Source organism: Nicotiana tabacum, chromosome 13, assembly GCF_000715075.1.
Source record: "Nicotiana tabacum cultivar K326 chromosome 13, ASM71507v2, whole genome shotgun sequence".
In the NCBI taxonomy this organism is placed as follows: Eukaryota; Viridiplantae; Streptophyta; class Magnoliopsida; order Solanales; family Solanaceae; genus Nicotiana; species Nicotiana tabacum.
In genome coordinates this window covers 69873517-69895631 of record NC_134092.1, presented here as the reverse complement: position 1 = coordinate 69895631, position 22115 = coordinate 69873517, and the positions used below count along the sequence as shown (strand labels likewise).

Here is a 22115-nt window from a genome sequence, read left to right as displayed (position 1 = left end):
TTCGTCAAACTCCACCTGCTTTGAAGCACCATCGGTTTGTTTGACATCTTCAACTATCACCTTATCTATTATGGCAGATTCATCAAAGGTAACATCTCTGCTGAATATAATTTTTCTTGTCTCTGGACATCATAATCGGTATCCTTTGACTCCAGAAGTAATCCCCATAAATATAGCTTTCTTTGCCCTCGGATCCAATTTTGACTCTTTCACATGATAGTATGCAATTGAGCCAAACACATGCAAAAAATTATAATCTTCAGCATGTTTTCCATACCATTTTTCAAATGGTGTCTTGCCACCAATAGCGGCAGATGGTAGATGATTAATGAGGTGGCATGCATATATTATTGTCTCAGCCCAAAATTCTTTGCCCAAGCCAGCATTAGACAACATACACCGAACCTTCTCCAGCAAAGTCTGGTTCATACGTTCTGCCACTCCATTCTGTTGTGGTGTATTTCTGACGGTGAAATGTCTCAAAATGCCATCATCTTCACAAATCTTATTATAAAGATCATTTTTGTATTCTCCACCGTTATCTGTGCGAAAACACTTTATCTTTCTGCTTGTTTGAGTCTCTATCATCGCCTTCCATTTGAGAAAAATTTCCAACACCTCATCTTTGGTTTTCATAGTATACACCCACACTCTTCGGGAAAAGTCATCAATAAAGGTTACAAAATAGTGTTTCCTACCTAATGAAGGTGTTTTGGAAGCACCCCAAACATCAAAGTGAACATAATCCAAAATACCTTTAGTATTATGGATAGCTGTTCCAAATTTAACCCTTGTCTATTTTTCCTTGACACAATGCTCACAAAACACCAAATTACAAGTCTTTACTCCTTTTAACAATCCTTGATCTGATAAAATTTTCAAGAATTTTCCTCCAGCATGTCCCAAGTGCATGTGCCATAACTTGGTTGCTTCTGCCTCCTTGTCATCACTGGATGTCACTATTGTTATCCCAAAAACTGTACTACCGTGATAGTGGTACATATTATTATTTTGCCGAATTCCCTTCATTATTACTAGTGTACCGGAGCATATTCTTATTATCATATTTTCTGCAATGACTTTGAGTCCCTTTGACTCTAGGGATCCTACAGAAATGAGATTTTTCTTCAATTCTGGTACGTATCGAACATCTGTTAATGTTCTGATCAATCCATCATGGTTCCATAATCGGATTGAACCAATACCATATGCGGTAAGAGGATTGTTATTCGCGGTGTGAATAACTCCATATTCTCCTTCTTGAAAAGCAATGAACCAGTCCCTGTTGGGACACATATGATAGCTACAAGCTGAATCCATCAGCCATATGTCAGATGGTTTGAATGGCTCAGTTGTAACTAGTGAGAAATCAAAGTCGTCACAATCAGCTACATTTGAATCCATGACAACCTTCCCATTGTTAGGTTTGGCCTTGTTTTTCAACTTTGGACAGTCTTTCTTCTAGTGCCCTCTTCTCGGCAAAAGGCGCATTCATCTTTGCTGGGTCTGGATCTTGACTTGGATCTTCCTTTCTTCGTTCTCATATGATTTTGAGAACGACCTCTCACAACCAGTTCTTCTCCTTCTCTACTCTTTTGCTTTTCTCTCTTTCTTTGTTCATAGTTGTATAAGGCAGAACAAACTTCTTTGAGAGATACTTCATCATTCCCATAAAGTAAAGTTGTTTCGAGGTGCTCGTACTAATCGGGAAGTGAACTTAATAACATGAAGGCCATATCTCCATCACTAAAGGTCACGTCCATATTCTGCAAATTTGTCGCCAACTTATTAAAGCTGGTGATATGATCATTCATTGGAGTACCAGGAACATATGTGAAGCGCAACAGTCTTTTTTTCATGTAAAGTTTATTTTGACTGTTTTTCTTCAAGAATTTATCCTCCAATGCATTTCACAATTTACTTGCAGAAGATTCTTTTGTGTATGGATACTTCTGTTCTCTTGCGAGATAAGATCGAATGGTACCACAAGCAACGCGGTTGATAATCTTCTAATCTCTTTCTCCGATATTATCTGGTTTCTTTTCTTCTATGACAATATCTAGCCCTTGTTGAAAAAGGATATCAAGAACCTCAGCTTGCCACATCCCGAAATGTCCTGACCCGTCAAAAATTTCAACTGCAAATTTCCCATTTGACATAATTATTATCATAAGCGAAGATGCCAACGACGTATTACTGACACCCGATGTGGACTCTTCATTTTTATTATCTCTCATTTTTTGCTACAGATACTATTTATTTGCTGACAGTACAGAACACCAAAGTAATTCTTTTCTGATGTGGAAGTTCAGACTATGCTGCAACCACAGAGCATACTAAGATAGAACCTTGGCTCTGATACTAATTGTTGCGGAAGCCGAATATATAGAGAGTGATTAAATCACAACTATTATATCTAAAGGTAACTAATAAATAGTAAATGAGACAATAATAAAAAGAACACCAGAAATTAACGAGGTTCGGCAAAATTTAATTTTTGCCTAGTCCTCGGACACAATCAACTCAAACTTTATTTCACTCCAATAAATACAAGTGAAATACTACAAGAGAGAAAGAAGATTCAAATGCCTTAGGGGATAAGAAGGCAAGTGAGAAATGTTTTCAAATGAACAAAACCCTTGCTATTTACAGAAGGGAAATGGTCTTAATAATGTCATGCATGATATCATATTAAGTGTGATCATGCAATGTAAATGCATGAAAAATGCATCTGCCAATTTCTTCCTAAAAGGAGGCTTCAAATGTTTACACTGGTTAACATTAATCTTGTCAAATTCAACAAATACATAATATCTCACTAGTGCTAACAATCATATCCTCACATAACTATTTCAGGTTTCAATATGCTAGATTTGATCTCCTTGTGGGGCAAAACTACACCTCCGTTGCTGTAAATTTCATCACAGACATGGACATCTTCTCCAAGAATGGTCATGTTCTCTACACGAGCCCATTGTCCAACCGTAGAATGCCAGCCAATGATGCTACTTGAGATGCAGGCATGTTTCTTGATGCGGACTCCTCGCATCACGGTGCAGCGGGAGAGTCTAACTCCAGACTCAATAACACAACCAGAACCAATTGCAACATCTGGTCCTATCAAACAACCCTCTCCAATCTTGGCAGACTCATCCACTATGACATTTCCAACAATGTGAGATCCTGAAGCCAATTTAGGTGAAGAATTCTTCTTTAAAGAATCCAGGTAGAGTCTGAGGCCAGCAATGTAATCTCTTGGCTGACCAATGTCCATCCAAAATCCTGGTAAGACCATAGCATATAGTTTTTCCTCTGCTGCAATTTTTGGGAAAACCTCTTTCTCGATTGATGTTGGCCGTAATTGAATTCTATCTAGGACAGAAGGATTCAGCAGGTAAAATCCAGCATTGATCTTGTTGCCAACAAATAACTTTGGCTTCTCTACAAATCTCTCTACTTGCCCTGTCGATTCTTCCATGACGACAACACCATATTTAGAAGGCTCATCCACCTACATCAACCGGAGAACTTTTACCTTTTGCCTCAGAGATGTTGGAATATCCAAAAATTAAGTTTAATTCCAACAGAATTAAAGCTAGGAATTTTACCTTGGTCACCATCAAGGAAGCCTCACCTCCATGGGATTTGTGGAAAGCAATCATCTCCTTGAAAGGATATTCACTGATAACATCACTATTAAGAACAAAAAAAGGTTCACCAGAGTCATCAATCAGCTTATCTCTAGCCAAAGCAAGGGGACCTGCAGTGCCAAGTGGTTCAGTTTCTTGAGAACAGGTGATCTTGATTTCAAGGTTTGCCTCGAATTCTTTCAAGAAGTTGAGCATTACCTGCACCAAAAGACGCTTCTATTCTGTTAACGCTTCTATTCTGTTAAGTTTTAAACTATCAAGACAAATTTGTAAGGGGTAAGAAAATGACCTCAGGTTGGTAATTAATAGCCAGTACAACTTCAGTTACTCCGACTGCCTTGAGAGCCTCAATCTGAAGAAAAAAGCTTAAGTCAAGATGAATCGTTTAACCACAAAATATTCTAGACTAACAAAGACATTGTACTACATATGCTTTGCTTGCTTCTATTTTAGTTCACTTTTTGAGATCATAATAGAACAGATGCAGGGGGAAGGAAAGCTCAGTACAATAAATTCTGAACATAACACATATTTAAGGATTTTATAGCAATGAGAGGCTTAACTATAACACAAATATAACAAATTTGATGATATACTTAGCTAGAGCAATAAGACAAGTCAAATTGTCTGATACAATTCCAAACCAGAACAAGTAGTTTGTAGTAATAACAATCCAACAACCAAATATATTGATTAGTAAAAACAAATAAAATACGCATATTTGGTGGAATAGGATTGTAAATTGAATAAGCATATTAATGAAACTAGAGGGTATTGTGGAAAAGTACCTGATGCAAAATCATGGGTTTGTTGGCAAATTCAACTAATGGCTTTGGGACACTGAGCGTCAATGGCCTCAACCGAGTACCGAACCCTCCAACAAGAATAAGCGCCTTCATTCTGATATATCAAAGCTCCTGCTAATATAATAAGGCAGAATTTCAGCACAAGAGCCTCACGCATCAGATCCAACGAGTAAAGCTTCCAAGTTATCATGCAGTTCTAACAGAAATATGCCATTAATTAGAGAAACTACATTATCAAATTAACCATAATAACAGAGGAAGACAGAGATGAGGCGTTGAAATATAGAAATTATAAATGAAAATCGAGATCCAGATGAAAACTCAAATTAAAGAATGAGTAGCAGGATTCACCTTAGATCTAGAAAATCCAAAGACTGAGTTGCAGAAAACGGATGGACTAAAGCAACGACGGAGTCAGAGAATTTTCAGAACCAAACAACAACAACGTTGGGAAGTGTCTTTAGGAAGTTTCTGTGGTGTTAGAAGATCGTTGGATAATGGAGGGATATATATACACACAGCTTTGTTAAGTAAGGTATATGTAACTAACAATGACTTTTTATTTTTGAAACTCGGATTACATTTGAAATCGGTTGGCGTTCGATTGCGTTTCTTTTTCTTCTGATGGACTAAGATTTTAATTGTCCTTTTTTATTTTAAAAAAAGGAGTGTTAATTTCTGAGCTGACATTATGGGGAACGGTGATTGGGTTGCTTCTAAATCACGGGTTAATCATGAGGCTGGCGTATACTCTGCCTTGTTGGCAAATCAGCGATAAATTGAAGTCCAGTAGGTGGAAAGGCCCCTAGGAATTAGGATTATAGAATATACATTTACAGTTTAGTCACACTTTCGATTTCTCATAGTTGCAGAGTATCACTGGATTTCAGTATTTTAAATACCAGTAAAATGTTACTTAATAAAGAACCATTGTTTGAGCAAAATTACAAGTGAAATAATAATTTTTCTCACAAATATTCAATTTGTATTTAGAGAAAACACAACTATAACTTCCAAATAGTATTTCTTTTCAACTTCAACTCAAAATAATTTTTTTAACTTCGACCAAATATTGTACAAAAGCTTACTCTCTGTATACGGTCGAAATAGGTTTCGGCCTTAGCACGTCCGATCGAGTTCAAATGATGATTTATCGAAGTGAGATCCCGAAGGTGGAGCAAACTATCCTCGAACCTGGGAGGCCGATCCGTGTCAAAGTTCGATATCATTACCAAGCTCGAATCAAAATCTACCATGCTGACAATTCAGAGACCAACCGACATTGACCTCGAATCAATTCGAGGGCTCGATCCAGGATCGGGCTCGAACCAAGATCATGAGTTCGAGCCGAATTCAAGCTCAAACCAAAATCGAGGGTCCTAAGCAAGATCGAGCTCACAGACAAAAGCCGTTGCAATCCCACTAGAGAGAATCTTGGCAGAAATTATGGAAAAGATGACTTATCATGGGTCTCTCACTGAATGTATATCTTATTATGCTTAGAGCAAAATCCCTCCACTATAAAAGGGCTTGGTTACTATTTCTGTAGGACAAGTTTTTGAGGGTTTACATTGTAATAAAAGTGTTATATTCTTCTACAATAAAGAATTGTTCATTCAGATTTCTTACATTGATTCTATTTGTTGAATCCTAAGATTCTTTGTTCCTGGCAACCTTACCTATTTCGGATTCTCTCTAATCTATATTTATATTTTTATTAATCCTTACATTTTGTGTCAAGTTACGCCACATATCCTCAGAACTCCGTATAAATTCAATTCTATCCATTTTTCGGGTAAACAGTTTGGCGCCCACCGTGGGGTCCGAGGATAACAGTGGTTATTTGATACAAATCTGAAAAAACACGCCATTGTGCCTTGCACTCATTTCCGAAAACATCTTGAATTTCGGATCAGCTGCGAATAACCACCAATCAAATGGCTTCACCAATCGATTACGAAGCCGGCCTTCAAGATGAAACCAACAACTTGGCACCTGGTGCCGGAAGGCCAATTAACGATGGCACCGAGGCTCAAATCGAAGTACCCAAAATTCGAGCCGAAATACCACTGGATGTCAATTCACAAATAGCTTTGGGGGCAAATCAGCGCTCCGAACCGGAAAGATGCATTCAGGGCGGTACTCGATCTGTAGCCCGAGATACCCAAAATGCGGGAGAAATCGGGGCCAGCTTACGTATGATCTTCGAGAGGCTACAAGCCCAACAAGTAGCGATAGCTTAGCTACAGAGCCAAACATGTGACATACGGGCCTATACGACCGAAATGATCATTTATACACTCAAAACATAGGCCGACAAGGTCATACAATCATTCATATACATGACATATATCTACAAGCCTCTAAGAGTACATAAACGTCATAAAGGCCGGGACAGGGCCCCGCCATACAAATCTATACATGTCCAAAGTATTCTGACCAAATAGGCAACTCCTGAACAAGTGGAGTGAACCAACACCTTCTGCTGAGCTGATAGCCTACTAGGAGGACTGTCAACCTATCTATCGGGACCTTTGGGCATGAAACACAGCGTCTCCAGGAAAAAAGGGATGTCAGTACAAATAAAGTACCAATTATGTAAGGCATGAAAAACAGTGTATAAAAGACATGAAAGAAACATGGAGTAAAGAACTCAACCTATAAGTCTGAATAGCTTTGTGATTCATGAAACATTTATAATGTCATGCATATGCGTATAAATGTCATATCATGCATAGGTATATGCGTACATAACATCATCAAGCCTCTGAGGGCATCCCATCATATTATCTCGGCCTCAGTGGGCGAAATCATCAACGTATACCAACTAATCAGGTAGTGGTGCCTCTGTGGGTGAAATCATCAATGTATACCAGCTGATTAGGTGGAAGTGTGTATATAACACCGTAACTTTTCCCCATACCTCATGTACATAATATACGCGTATATAACGTCATCTGGTCATGGGTCAATGTATATGTATAAATGAATGCAATGCATAATGAAGTAAGTCAATAAGATCTCTCGAAATTTCATAAGATCATTATGCCTTCGGATAAACTTTATCAACTTACGTATTTTCTGAGACCCATGAACAGATGATATAATAATAGGACACATAGGGAATCAAGAACATAGGCAACCCTAGTACTTCTAGGAATAGAGTCACTTGTGAAAGTTGTGTGTTTGCTAGTTTCGTTGTATCATATGGATCATTCCAAAATGAAAGAAGGGATAGACTTAATATACCTTAACTCCGTTGAGTCCTTAATACCTTCCAAGCAATTCTTCAAACAGCTCAACTCAATCTACCATAGCATAAGGAGATTTAAAATTAGTGTTGAGTAAAGGCTAAGTCCGCAACTTAAACTAGTAGCTCGTTTATGAATATTTGGGCAGCATCTCCCCTGTAAAAAGGGCCTCCTCCAATACCATATACCAACAACAAAAATCAGGGCAATACAATAAGAACAACATCAACAATAGGGTACAAAATATTTCATTAATAAGTCATCAACATATGACGACGAGCGGCAAGCTCGGATTGAATCCCTTTGGCACTCTTTAACCCATTATCATTCATTCTTGAACTTAATAATATATACAGTATAATAACCAATACCTTTTAAAGGATGTCAAACCTTGTACTCAATTTCAATGTTACCCAAAATAGCCTAACACAAGATAATATCACTATGGACAACTTCCAAGTGCTTTATAGCCATTTCTTTTCTAGTTACCAAATTTCATCAACAAGATTGACATGTAAACCAACATAATCATACTAAAAATATCATATCCAACTTAGTTTCCATAATTTCCAGCCATATGAAGTCGTATACACAACTCCAAAATAGTCCAATAAGAGACAACAACTTCTTATACAACTTCAAGTTCTATCTTGTAATTCTTCATCCAAATAACTTAACCAACACATAGATAAGATTAAGCCCAAGAAATAGGATGTTATAAATACCTTAAATAATCAGAAAAAACTCGAACCAAAGCTTCCCTTAGCTTACAAGCACCCTTAATGGCATCACAACACCATAGAGTCTCTTTTCTTCACCTAGGCTAATCTTTTGAGGTTAGGTCTAGGAAAAACAACCTTGGATTCGACTTGGAACCATGAAGGACTGTTAGAGAGGTGTTGAGAGAGTTTGGGAACTGTCCTTGGTCTAAAAGGACCAAAATTGAGCCGTCCAAAGCCTTTAAAATGCTCAAGGGTCGTCCATCGCCTAATTGGGTCCCATTGGGATCTTCTTGCGCAGTCTCGCGAAAATGCGAATATCTCTCTACTCCGATGTCGTATCGATGAACGGTTTAATGAGATAGAAACAAGACTCCTAGATATTCAATTTGGTATATGGTTTATCCTGTAATTCCAAGTATATTAGGAGAAGCTCTGCTACATTTGACCTTATTTTCAGCACATTATGAATGTAACTTGTGATGACCTTTGTTAATTTTTGTTCCACAACTCGCTTGACTTTAAAATGCAACACACGACTATCATACAACTAAAATAACTCATAACATAACCTACTTATTATGTTAATATCCCTAGTCTCACCCCAAAGTACATGTCATAACATTCCTAACTTGTCCACTTTCGACAAAATTTATTTTCTTTGATTCGTTTAGCTTCTAAGCCTTCCAACCCTCTTGGTACATGTTATCCATGATCTTAAAGATTTTTAACCTCCACGGTAACATGATTAATTTAATTTATGTACTTTCAAATATAATCTCATTTCTGAGCTTACATCAATTGACTTACAATGTACTCTCACGTACGAAAATATGGGGTGTAACATCATTCCCCCCTTTAGAATATTCGTCCTCGAATGTTGACTAATGCGCTTATCAGTCTCATAACCTATAGTTCTTACAAATACTTTAATTCTATCCTTGCCATCTAGGCAACTGTTCTATGAATAAATCCAAAGGCCAAGTCATTCCCCCCTTTAGGCCTCTTTCTCACACCACGACCTGTGGTCAAAATGTTTTCGATCTCGTAACTTTTGCTACCTTCTGTCATGCAGCCTTTACGATTTTGTCCTTATTTGTGCACCGATGCGACTCTTCTCTCCCTTTTCCTTCAGCTTTTAGCCAATCTCTAGGCCTCACCTTGTGAATATATATAGAACTATGATAAGTTGTCCCTCTGGGCATCTATAGGTATACTGAAGTTCTTCACTTAGTACTTTGTCGAACATACAACTGTTGCTATATCTTGTTTCGCAGCCTCGGATATCTATCCTTATGGCTTTACTGCATCTAGGTAGGTCATACTATGCCCTAACACTTACTTTGGTTTTATTATTACCGAGGTATGCTACCCAACTCCAGGTTACTCTCTCACTGCTTATCCTATATGTATAAATCTAAGTCCTTTAATGCTTCCTCATTACTATTTATCTTAAGAATGATAGCCTAATCTCATCTCATACTTTGAAACTTTTATCCATCCATTGTTGATTCACCTTAATGTTGATCCATAATCTACCACTGATAACTTTAAACCTCTTACGTAATATATTGTCACTAGGGCTCACGCTGCATCGGGGAACATTTGAAGTGATTTTCCTGATCCACCTAGGGACGATACTATACTTCAATAATTGTATTTAGTAGAATCCCAACGTGATTCATCTTATGGTGGGTATTATAATCCCGTGCAATGCATGAAATCACCTTTTCTTTAAATCATTACTCAATCAAGGTCCTAAACGCCATCCTCTTATCTATCACAATTACACCCTTATTCTACTACAACGGAAGCATTCCATCTCTTCTACACGCACCTAGTCTTAGACTCCTCCGAGTTCATTCAGGTTATACTGGCTTTCTATAACTTAGGGAAACCATCAGCTCTCTTGTTTTAATGGGCTTAATTCTGAGGCCTTACCTATCCTCGTCACCTTCTCACTAACCTTTTCTTATCCTTACTCCTATCTACCAAAATAAATTATCGCTCTACCATACTTTAGCTTGCGACCTACACATGTCTATTTATACTACTCGCAACCCTCCTTTAACTTGCTAGCATCGTAGATCTCCTTCTGTGTATTCTCAGTTGTCTTTAAATGTAAGCGATTACTTTTCCGGGCCATTCTGCCACTTTTTGCATGAATACTTCTCTTATCTTAGTGCCCACACATATTGGAATTCCATGCAACCCATATGATCTTGAATACTACTTTTGATTTTACTTCTTGTTCATTAATCACGATAGGTGCCACTTTCTTATGGAGTCCATACGATGATATAGTGAGACTGTTGTTACAAGATCATTTCTTCTTTAGGTCACTATGCTTAGGTCGAAGACTTATTCCTTATTTCCTTGGCTAGTCTTTCGTGGTAATACTTAGGGGAAACCCTCTAACTCTTGTAAAGTTGTGAGCTCATTACATCATATACCTGACGGAATTTTCGATGTTCTTACTCGCCTATGTTCTTACTCGCCTATAAATATCCTTAGTTACATACCTTCATGCCCTTCTGCTCGTAGGGTTACTTCTGAACTCAAATTTTGATTGTCTCCTTAGTGGCACTCTTTCTTATGTCCGTAAAACTTAAATGGTTCCTTTAACTACCCTAACTCTTTTCTGAAAATTTCTCAAGGATCACAATGTCATCAAATCTGCGAGACTGAATTTCTATGTTGGGTTTCACTATGTTTATCTTGCACGATCTGTTGATTTATCTGTATCTTCTTTTCTAGACATAACTAGACTCTTCCTGAACCAACTACTAACTACTCGTTGGTCCATTCTCATATCCATATTCCATGTAATATCTCTTGGGTTATTTCATTTGTCTTAACTTACCTCTTGCACTGGCTCCTTATGTATCCAGTGTTCATTCACACTTATTTATCAATAACATCCTGGGCGGAAACCCTTATTGCCTCTCCCCGGCGTCGTGCTTGCATAATGTTCTGGAGTCATAACATATCTGTATAATCTAAATAAATGTAATTTCATTCCTTTCTCCTTTTTACCACATTTTTCCCTTACTATTCAGTAGTTACCTGAACCATATAACTCCTACTTAATACCATATCACACCATCTTCCCCCCTATCTTCATTTTTTGCGTCTTTTCACATCTTCACTGACTCTTACTCGCCTTGCGGCAACCCTTCTGTACAAAGGATAACAAAATTTCTTACTCACGAGGGTGACACCTAGTGTAACTGGCACACTTACTCCCTTAAGCTTAACTCTGCTCAAATTGCTCGCTTCAGGGAATCGTCTTCCCGAATGCCCTTTAAAGGTTATTCTTCTGTTATCCATTCTATTATCGCCAGAACGCGATCTCTGAAATTCTCACGATGCTGACTATTATCAAATCATTCGGTCCCTAATTCATGTACATTTTATCTTGTTCACCAGCCCATACTAATTCTATTACTCTAGGGTCTAACTTTTCCTTTTGGTAATTATGTTGGAGTCACTAACTTATTTCTCAAAATGAGGATATGACTTAATGGCTTATACCCTTTTATTGATTCAAGGCATGTATCCTCTTGTATTTCCCTTTACTTGACTATAGACTCTGTATTCTATCATATTTTGATTTACCGTTATCACCCATTTATCACATCTTACTCATAATGCCTCATTTATTCTCTTCTTATTCTCTGGTTAATATTTCTGTCTATCACGTTATTCTGAAAACTTCAATAAAACGTTCTTTCATTTTTAGCTCCCCTTGCTTCATCTCACTGGCTCTTCAGGATGCCTAACATTCTCTCTATTTTTTTACTAGGGGCGGGAGTCATACTAAGGTAAATATTTCCCTTCTAGGATTCCACTGCCTATCTTCTGAAATATCTGAATAGTCTAGTATTCATATCTCACTATACTATTCTAGAGTTCACCATCTGGGTGTCTTACAAGGAGATCTATTACCACATTTTCCCTATCCTTCTAAAATGTTAGATAATGATAACAATCCATCCACCATTTTGGCTTACTCTTATCCTAGTTAGATCCTGATATCTCATCCTTCTCTTAAACCATATTTGTTAGCTCCCATAGGACATAACTGAGATTGTAACGACATGACCGATCGTTTTGAGCTCTAGCGCATCATTCGGTGGTTTGAGGCCTTAATTAGCTTCACTTCATGTATTACGACTTGTACGTGTGGTCGGAATTGGATTTTGGGAAGTTCGGAGTTGATTCGGAAGGAAAATTCTCAAATCGGAAGCCTTAAGTTGGAAGAGATGACCAAGGGTTGACTTTTGAGTAAACGACCTCGGAATCAAGATTTGGAGGTTCCAAAGGGTCCGTATGATGATTTCAGACTTGGGAGTGTGTTCGGGTTGATTATCGGATGGCCCGAGAGCATTTCGGTGCTTATTGAGGAAAGTTAACATTTTGGAGGTTTTAGAATTTCCTAAGTTTGATTTGAAGTGAATTTTGGTGTTATCGATGTCCGTTTAGAGTTCCGAGCCTTGGAATAGGTTCGTATCATGATTTTTGACTTGCACGCAAAATTTGGCATCACTCTAGGATGGTTAAGTATAATTTGGAGGCATTCGGCGAAGTTTAAGACTTTGAAAGTTTAAAGAAAGCTTTCGATCAGCGATTTATAGTTTTGATGATGTTTGATTTACGTGAACTACAATAATGAACATCCAGTAGGAACCCCCAAAACCCAGTGTCACAAGTGCATGAGCATCTACTAAAAAATATAATAAAATACAACATCTTTCTGGAGACTCTGTATGTTGCGGATCATAACATGGAATGCAACTCAACGTAAGTCCCCGCAATTGCTGTGCCTTTGCACCCCAAAGACCGCCAGACATATATATATATACACACCTGCACAATAGTGCAACAAATATAGCATGAGTACGTAAATCAATACGTACCTAGTAAGTATCTAACATAACCCCGGAGAAGTAGTGACGAGGGATCGATATCGACACTTACTAGTGGTCCAATAAATCAAATGCAGTAGGAAGTAAACAATTATGAGGCAGGGTAAATAAACAGTATAAACAAATATAGGTACGTGGTACAATCCTCATCTGGACATTAAACTCAAGCTCTCAATTATCGGTCACCTCCTCAACCGGAGTATATATGTAAAATGGTCCCCACCAGATAGGTCGTCACAACTTAAATCAGGAAAACTCACGGATACGATGGATTTTTGTCAAATATTACGCACGACACTACTGAGGCAAACAGACCGATCCCATAAAAGTGTTTCATGAAGTTATCATGGAGAACGACCCGATCCCATAAGAGTATTTATAGAAATACCGAGGTGAACGGCCCGATCCCATAAGAATATGATACTGCCGAGGCAAATGGCCCGATCCCATAAAATTGTGATACTTGAACGGGTCCTTGACCCCACTCACGAATAAACGTGTGAGTTATGAAATTTAAGGAAGATTTTCGAAGAAAACGAACAACGGGGGAGAAATCCGTAAGGGGAGCAAAATTATTCCACGGCTAAATCAAGTGGCTCATCAAATCTCTACAATAGTGAGTCTATCACTGTACACAAGCCTAGTCTCAGGTCTTAACGTGTAATAAAGGAATTCGACAGAAAGGATAACTAAAATAGTACAATTAAAGCATGGCGTAAACCTAAGTCTACCTGCAAAAATGAGGAATCCTAGCATACGCACGAACACTCGTCACCTCATACATGCGTAGCTCCCACAACATGTAGCACATAAGAATATAACACCTACGAGGTAAATTCCCCCTCACAAGGTTAGACAGGAGACTTACCTCGCTCTGATGTTCCATAACCGGCTCCAACGCCACTCCGATTCCTCGACGCAAAGCCAAACAATCTGAAACTAAACAATGTGCAAATCAATCAAAATATTCTCCAATGCTTATAATTAATCAATTTATAACAATTCCCAACTCCGCTCGAAAAGTCAATAAAGTCAACCCTCAGGCCCACGTGCCCGGATTCGGAAAATTTTGGAAGATAAACTTTACCCATAACATTACAAACTCAAATATATGATTTATTCCTAATTTCATTTCCAAAATCGTGGTCAAAATCCAAAATTATCAATTCTAGGTTTTTCTCTTAAAATCTCATAGTTTCCACAAATTGTCATGTTTAAATCCACATATAATCCATGTATTTCACTAACATTATGTGAAAATTACTTACCTTGATGTAGATGACAAAAGTCTCCCCGTGAAGCTCTCAAATAATCGCCCCAACCAAGTGAAAATTAAAGAAAATGGGCCAAATCCCGTATAAAATCAAGTCTACCCAGGCTCGTTCTTCTTCGCGATCGCGGGAACATCTTCGCAACCGCAAAGGCTAAAATCACTGCCTCCAAAATTACTATACGTGTTCGCAACCAACAGGCCACATTCGCGAAGCCTTCAGATCCCAGTTCTTCGCGTTCACACTATAATCATCGCGTTTGTGAAGGCTTAACTACTCCAGGCACAGCTCCCCTCCCTTATACACGTTCGCGACCTCTATGTCGCGATCGCGTAGGTTGCCTCAGTTCCTCCTCCACGTTCACGACCCCTATGTCGCATTCGGGATGAGAAAATCGAGCAGCACAAAAAGTCCTTCTTCACGAACGCTTGAATTCCTTCACATTCGCGAAGAACAAAACCAGACACCAGCAACATCAAATCATCCAAACACGGTCCGAAACCATCCCGAAACACACCTCAATGGTTTTCAATTTGTACTTAGGCTATTTTGCAGATAACATTTTCGCTTTGTGCTTGTAGGTCTCGGTGCTTCACCACGAGACTTTTCTCCAATATCGGGATGATCTAAAATAGATTATGGTCGAGGCCCGAGGGCTCACTCAGAAATAAGATTCCTACAAATGTCTCAGTGAGCATCATGAGGGGGAGGCTAAGAGCCTCCGAGCTAAGCTCGAGCATGTAAAAATATTTGAGGTTAGTGATAACGAGCTAGGCTCGGTAACTAACGATCGGAATCCGCAGGTTCAACAGAAAAGCGACAAGGTCTCCCAACTTCGAGTTGAGATGGATGCTGTCAAGGCTGAGACCGACGAATGGAGGGGCAAGATGGATTGTCTGGCGTCGAAAAAAGAGGCTGTTCGGGTGCAGCTGACTTCGGCTGAGGTCCAGCTTCGAGCAACAAAGAAAAGGGCCGAGGTGCAGGACAGAAGGGTTGGAGAGCTGCAGTCTTGGCTAAGTTCGGCTGCCTCTGATTGAGAAATTATAGCCAAGGAACTTGAAACGGTTTAGTCAGCAGCCATGGTGGTTAAAGCCGATGCCGACGAGATGGTGGCCCAATATAAGGCCGATGCCGAGGCGGCCCAGGACCACTTGAAGGACATTGTTGATTATGATAAGCGGTAGTCGCGAAGAGAGGCCCTCGAGGAGATTCATGCTCGGGGTTTTGATCTATCGGCCGAGACCGAGACTGCTAAAGGGCTCGAGGCCGAGGCCAAGAAGTTGGCCTACCCCGAAGAAGAAGACTCCGAGGGTTCCGATAGACCTGGGGGTGGAGAAGACTAGGCTCTTTAGACGTCTTTGTAGAAATTTTTGTACTTGTGTACTTTTGTATTTTTTGTTAAGGACATTTGGCCTTTGTAAAAGACTGTATATAATATACAAGGCTTGTTTTTCCCTTCGTCGGTTTAAGAATTTTGTTTTCCATTGCCTTATTCTTTATGTTTGCAAAGATTGAAATGCCTTAGCATAAAATAGTTAGGTCATGTTCGGAGGTTCGAACAGGCCTTGCCTTAGACATTATTTTGTTTAAGGCATCGTGGGGGTTCGGTATGACCAGAATCTTTTTCCCCAAATAATAATGATTTTTCAAATTATAGTTTACCGAGGGTATCCTTTAGAATCGGTTATGAAATTTTGAAGGCCTTATTTTATTTTTTTTGTTACGGGTCTCGGACATCTCTGAGCCATTTTAATATGGTCGTAGCCTTTCGTTCGGGTGTTTCCCAGTGGGCTTGTCACCTCGAGTTATCCGGGCTTTGCCTAAGATAACAGTCCCTGAATGGGGATGGCCGTGGACTTTAAGGTTCGGGCGCTGCCTAATAGGTCTCGTTCCCCCGAGCTCCGATAGCCTGAGCCGTTCGAGTTTGTTTTTGGATGGCAGCCCCTGATTGGGAGTGATCATTCGAACTTGGATAAAGGCGGCCCCTAGGCTCGATACATTTAGGGGATCGAATGTAAGAAATTCCTTAAGAGGAAAAGAAAAAAGAGAAATTCTTAAGGGACAAGATATTTATCCGCAAGGTAGAAACTTCTTTTTATTCTTATGTGTAATGGTTACATATGCATACAAGTTTTGTGCCAGGGCTCGAGTAGTCTATGCGGCATGGTTCATTTGACTGTTTGGCCTTTACATTAAATCCTATCGATCGAGCCGAGACTATTCAATCATAAAGTTTCCTTCCTTGCAAAAGTCATTATCCGAGGGTGATGCCCCTAGTGTTCAGAGTCGAGCGTAGAGAGGCCTCGAATACTGTTGTCGTAATCTTCGATACCGGTTCTTAACCGGCCTTCAATTCAAAGTTAGCACGATTTTCTGTTGCCTCGTTACAAACATTGCTGGAAAACCCATTTGGGACAAAACCTGTTCAAGGGAAAAAGAGTGCAACACGTGCTTTCAGGCCTAAAGACTGTATCGTTCTTTGATGATTGCCTGCAAGTGTTAGTTTGTAATGTAAATAAATAAAAGGAAATGAATAGGGTCGTACCTTAACAATAGTATCACTTCAAGTGGGTTATGTTCCAGTTGTTCGGTAGTTGCTCACCGTTCATTGTTCCGAGCTTATACGACCCTTTACCGGTGTTCTCGATAATTTGATAAGGTCTTTCCCAGTTCGGCCCCAGCTTTTCTTCATTTGGGTTCCGAATGTTTAGTGTGACCTTCCTTAGCACTAAGTCCCCGATATTGAAGTGTCGAAGGCTGGCCTTTCGATTGTAATATCTCTCAATCCGCTATTTTTGGGTGGCCAACTGGACAAGGGCTGCTTCGCGCCTTTCATCTAATAGATCTAGGCTTGTGTTCATAGCCTCGTCGTTCGATTCCTTGGTTGCAAATCAGAACCCGAGGCTTGGTTCTCTGACTTCAACTGGTATTAGAGCTTCGGCGCCATAAACTAGTGAGAACGGGGTGGCCCCGGTACTGGATTTCGAGGTCGTACGGTATGCCCATAAGATATTGGGCAGGATTTCCTTCTATTTTCCTTTGGCATCGGTCAACCTCTTCTTGAGGTTTTGGAGTATGGTTTTGTTGGTCAATTCTGCTTGTCCGTTCCCACTAGGGTGGTAGGGTGTTGATAGGATCCTTTTGATCTTATTCTTTTCGAGAAACTTGCTAACTTTTCTGCCGATGAATTGTTTCCCGTTGTCGTACACAATCTCGGCTAGCATTCCGAACTGGCATATGATGTGGTCCCAAATGAAATTGATGACTTCCTTCTCCCTGACCTTTTCGTATGCCTGGGCATCCACTTAGAAATATAGTCAGTCATAAACAATATAAATTGAGCCTTACCGGGTGCCCACGGAAGGGGGACAATGATATCCATTCCCCACTTCATGAACGGCCATGGTGACAAAACCGAATGCAGCAGCTCCCCGGGCTAATAATCATCAGAGCGTGTTTTTGACATTCATCACATTTTTGTATGAACGCCTTCGCATCCTTTTCCATATCGGTCTAGTAGTAGCCATCTCTAATCATTTTTCGAACCAATGATTCGGCCCCTGAGTGATTTCCACATATGACTTCGTGGATTTCCCTCAAAACTTACTCGGTGTCCCCTAGTCCTAGACATATCGCGAGTAGGCCATCGTGTGTTCTTCTAAACAGTGTTTTGTCTTTGGACAGGCTAAATCGGGTTGCCTTTGTACGTAAGGCCCTCGATCTCTTTGGATTCGAGGGCAGTTTTTCGGTTTTCAAATATTCTATATATTTATTTCTCCAGTCCCAAATTAGGCTCGTTGAGTTAATCTCGGCATGACCTTCTTCCACTACCGATTTCATAAGTTGTACGACTACCCCCGAGTTGAACTCGTCATCCTCGACCGATGACCCTAGGTTAGCGAGGGCATCGGCCTCACTATTTTGATCCCGAGGTACGTGTTAGAAAGTCCATTCTTTGAACCGATGTAATGTTACCTGCAACTTATCCAGCTACCTTTGCATTCATTCTTCTCTGACCTCAAACGTCCCATTAACTTGGTTCACCACAAGGATGGATTCACACTTGGCTTCAATTACCTCTGCCCCCAAGCTTTTAGCTAGTTCGAGACCTACAATCATGGCCTCATATTCGGCCTCGTTGTTAGTCAATTTAACAGTCCTGATAGATTGTCTGACTATATTGCCTATATGTGGCTTCAATACGATGCCAAGTCCGGACCCTTTTGCGTTCGAGGCACCGTCCGTAAAGAGGGTCCAGATCCCCAAGGAGGTTCCTGAGTTGATTAATAACTCTCTTTCGACCTTGGGTATTAGGGTCGGCGTAAAGTCGGCCATAAAGTCTGCCAAAATTCGAGATTTAATGGCGGTCCGGGGTCGATATTCAATATCGTACCCACTGATTTTCACAATCCATTTTGCCAACCGGCTCGAAAGCTTGGGCTTATGCATGACATTCCTCAATGGGTAGGTAGTCATGACACCTATGGGGTGACACTGGAAGTATGGTTTTAGCTTTCTAGAGGAGCTTAGCAAAGCGAGCACCAGTTTTTCTAGGTGAGGGTACCTAGTTTCGGTCTCACCTAGGATCCTACTAACATAGTAATTTGAAAATTGCGTACCTTGCTCTTCCTGGACCAGGACTCCACTTACCGCTATCTCCGATATTGCCAAGCACAAGTATAGTTGTTCTTCTGTCTTCGGCATGTGAAGTAGTGGTGGGATCGATAGATACCGCTTGAGTTCCTCCAAGGCCCTTTGGCACTCCGAGGTCCATGAAAAGTTATTCGTTTTCTTCAATAGTGTGAAGAACTGGTGGCTGTTGTTGGAGGACGTCGAGATGAATCGCCCTAAGGCGGCTATGCACCCGGTTAAACTTTGCACGAGCATCACGCTATCCATAACCATGATATCTTTGATGGCTTTGATCTAGTTGGGGTTGATATCAATTCCCCGATTGGATACCATGAACCCGAGAAATTTACCTGCCCTAACTCCAAAAGCACATTTCTTCGGGTTTAGCTTCCTGTTGTATTTCTTCAATATGCTGAAGGTATCTTGCAAATGTTTTAAATGGTCCTCTGCTCGCAAGGACTTAACGAACATATCGTCGATGTAAACCTCCATTGATTTTCCTATTTGTTCCTCGAACATCCGGTTTACTAGGCGTTGGTAAGTGGCACCGACATTTTTTAATCCGAATGGCATCACATTATAGCAGTATGTGCCGTACTTAGTGATGAAGGAGGTTTTTTCTTGATCATCTGGGTTCATCTGTATTTGGTTGTACCTAGAGCAGGCATCAAGAAAACTGAGGTTCTCATGGCTGGTCGTGGCATCGATCATGCGATCGATGTTGGGCAATGGGAAGGAGTCCTTGGGACATGCCTTATTCAGATCATTATAGTCTATGCACATTCTAAATTTATTACCTTTTTAGGGACTACTACTACATTTGCTAACCAATCAAGATATTTAACCTCCCGAATGTACCCTATTTTAAGGAGTTTAGATACCTCGTCCTTGATGAAAGCATGTTTGACCCCGGACTGGGGTATCCTCTTCTGCTTGATCGGATTGAACTTTGGGTCCAGGCTTAGTTTGTGAGTGGTTATCTCCGGCGGAATCCCTGTCATATCAAGGTGGGACCGAGCGATACAATCTTCATTAGCTATAAGAAATTGAATATGTTTTTTTCGGAGCTCGGGGCTTAACCCTGTGCCCAAGTATACCTTTTGATTGGGTAAGTGTTCACTTAATATGACTTGTTCCAGTTCCTCAACCGTTGATTTTATAGAATCAGAGACATCGAGTCTATAAAAGATCTGGGGACCCCGTAGTCATCATCCTCATCTACCCCTCGTTTCTCCGATTCTATCGAGGCTGGTATCAGTGATTGCTATTTGGCCCTGTATTGGACCACCTGGTTCGGATCCTCTGATGTTGAGATTGTGGATGTTGGGATCACTTCATCGACCGCGAACATTTATTTGGCGGCTAGTTGTTCCCCATAAACTGCTCTGACTCCTCTGGGTGTTGAGAATTTCAGCACCTGGTGCAGTGTCGAGGGCACTGCTCTCATGTTGTGGATCCAAGGCCTCCCAAACAAAGCGTTGTACCTCATGTCTCCTTCGATCACATAAAACTTAGCTTTCTGGATGGTCCCGACAGTGTTCACCGGTAATGTTATCTCACCCTTAGTGGTTTCATATACCATATTGAATCCGTTCAGAACTCGGACCGCAGGCACAATTTGATCTTGTAGACTGAGCTTCTCCATGACCCTCGATCGGATGATGTTGGACGTGCTACCTGGATCAATTAGCACATGTTTAACTCGAATTTTATTTACGAGTACAGATATTACCAGTGCACTATTGTGGGGCTGCACGATCCCTTCCACATCCTCGTCGTTGAAAGACAAGGTTCCTTCCGGTATGTAATCTCGAGTTTGTTTCTCCCTCGTGATGGACACTTTGGTGCGCTTCAACATCGGCCCCTAAGGGACATCGACCCCACTAATGATCATGTTAATGACGTGTTGAGGTTTTTCTTGTTCGGTCTGTTTGTTAGAATCCTTGTTCCTAAAATGATTCTTGGCTCGGTTGCTCAGGAATTCTCAAAGTTGCCCGTTGTTGAATAATCGGGCTACTTCCTCTCTCAACTGTCGGCAATCCTCCATTCTACGGCCGTGAGTGCCGTGATATTTACATATCTGGTTAGGATCTCTTTGGGTTAGATTGGATTGTAGAGGTCGATGCCATTTGGTATCTTTGATGCGTCCGATAGCTGATACAATGATGGCAGCATCAACATTAAAGTTGTATTCTAATAACCTCGGTGCTTCTTTAGGCCCGATTGGCCTGTCAAAGCTGTTTTTGCTCATGAGTCCCTGATTGCTCTAACCTCGGTCACTTCTCATTTCATTCTCATAGAGTTCTACCCGGACCCATTGCTTCTTCGAACTCCATTATACAGCTGATATCGATCCCTGTTTGGTCTCGGTTCACGATCGATGTCTCTCTTAACTCTGTCCATGGTTCTGATGGGATAAACAGACCCCGAAGGGGCCCCGAGTTGATCATCTTCCACTCTGATCTTTGATTGATACCGGTTATGCACGTCGGCCCAAGTAACAGCCGGATATTCTATTAGGTTTTGTTTTAGCTGCTGTGAAGCCACTGAGCTTCGAACATTAAGCCCTTGGGTGAAATCCTGGACGGCCCAATCATCAGCGACCGGTGGTAGGTCGATTCGTTCGATTTGAAACCAGGATACGAACTCTCTGAGCATCTCGTTATCCTTTTGTTTTACTTTGAAAAGGTATGATTTCCTGGTCTCGACATTGATTGCCCCGGCGTGTGCTTTTACGAAAGAATCTGCAAGCATAGCAAATGAGTAAATAGAGTTAGGAGGTAAGTTGTGATACCATAACATTGCCCCTTTTGACAAAGTCTCTCCGAACTTCTTCAACAGAACATACTCGATCTCAT

At 40.4% G+C, this 22115-nt stretch overlaps 1 protein-coding gene across 3 annotated transcripts; it reads right to left on the bottom strand.

Moving 5' to 3' along the window:
• Positions 1 to 2718: 2718 nt before the first annotated feature.
• Positions 2719 to 4988, bottom strand: LOC107810135 (mannose-1-phosphate guanylyltransferase 1). 3 transcript variants are annotated; one of them, XM_016634875.2, is made up of 5 exons: positions 4808 to 4988; positions 4439 to 4570; positions 3940 to 4002; positions 3609 to 3848; positions 2719 to 3511 (listed from the first exon to the last, which is right to left on the bottom strand). In XM_016634875.2, the coding sequence occupies exons 2-5, from the start codon at positions 4547 to 4549 to the stop codon at positions 2840 to 2842; spliced, it is 1086 nt and encodes a 361-aa protein (XP_016490361.1). In that variant the 5' UTR covers positions 4550 to 4570; positions 4808 to 4988; the 3' UTR covers positions 2719 to 2839. The 3 variants fall into 3 exon arrangements, with proteins under 3 accessions (XP_016490361.1, XP_016490360.1, XP_016490362.1); XM_016634874.2 differs by having other exon boundaries at positions 4439 to 4567; XM_016634876.2 differs by having other exon boundaries at positions 4439 to 4652; positions 4808 to 4948.
• Positions 4989 to 22115: the final 17127 nt, after the last annotated feature.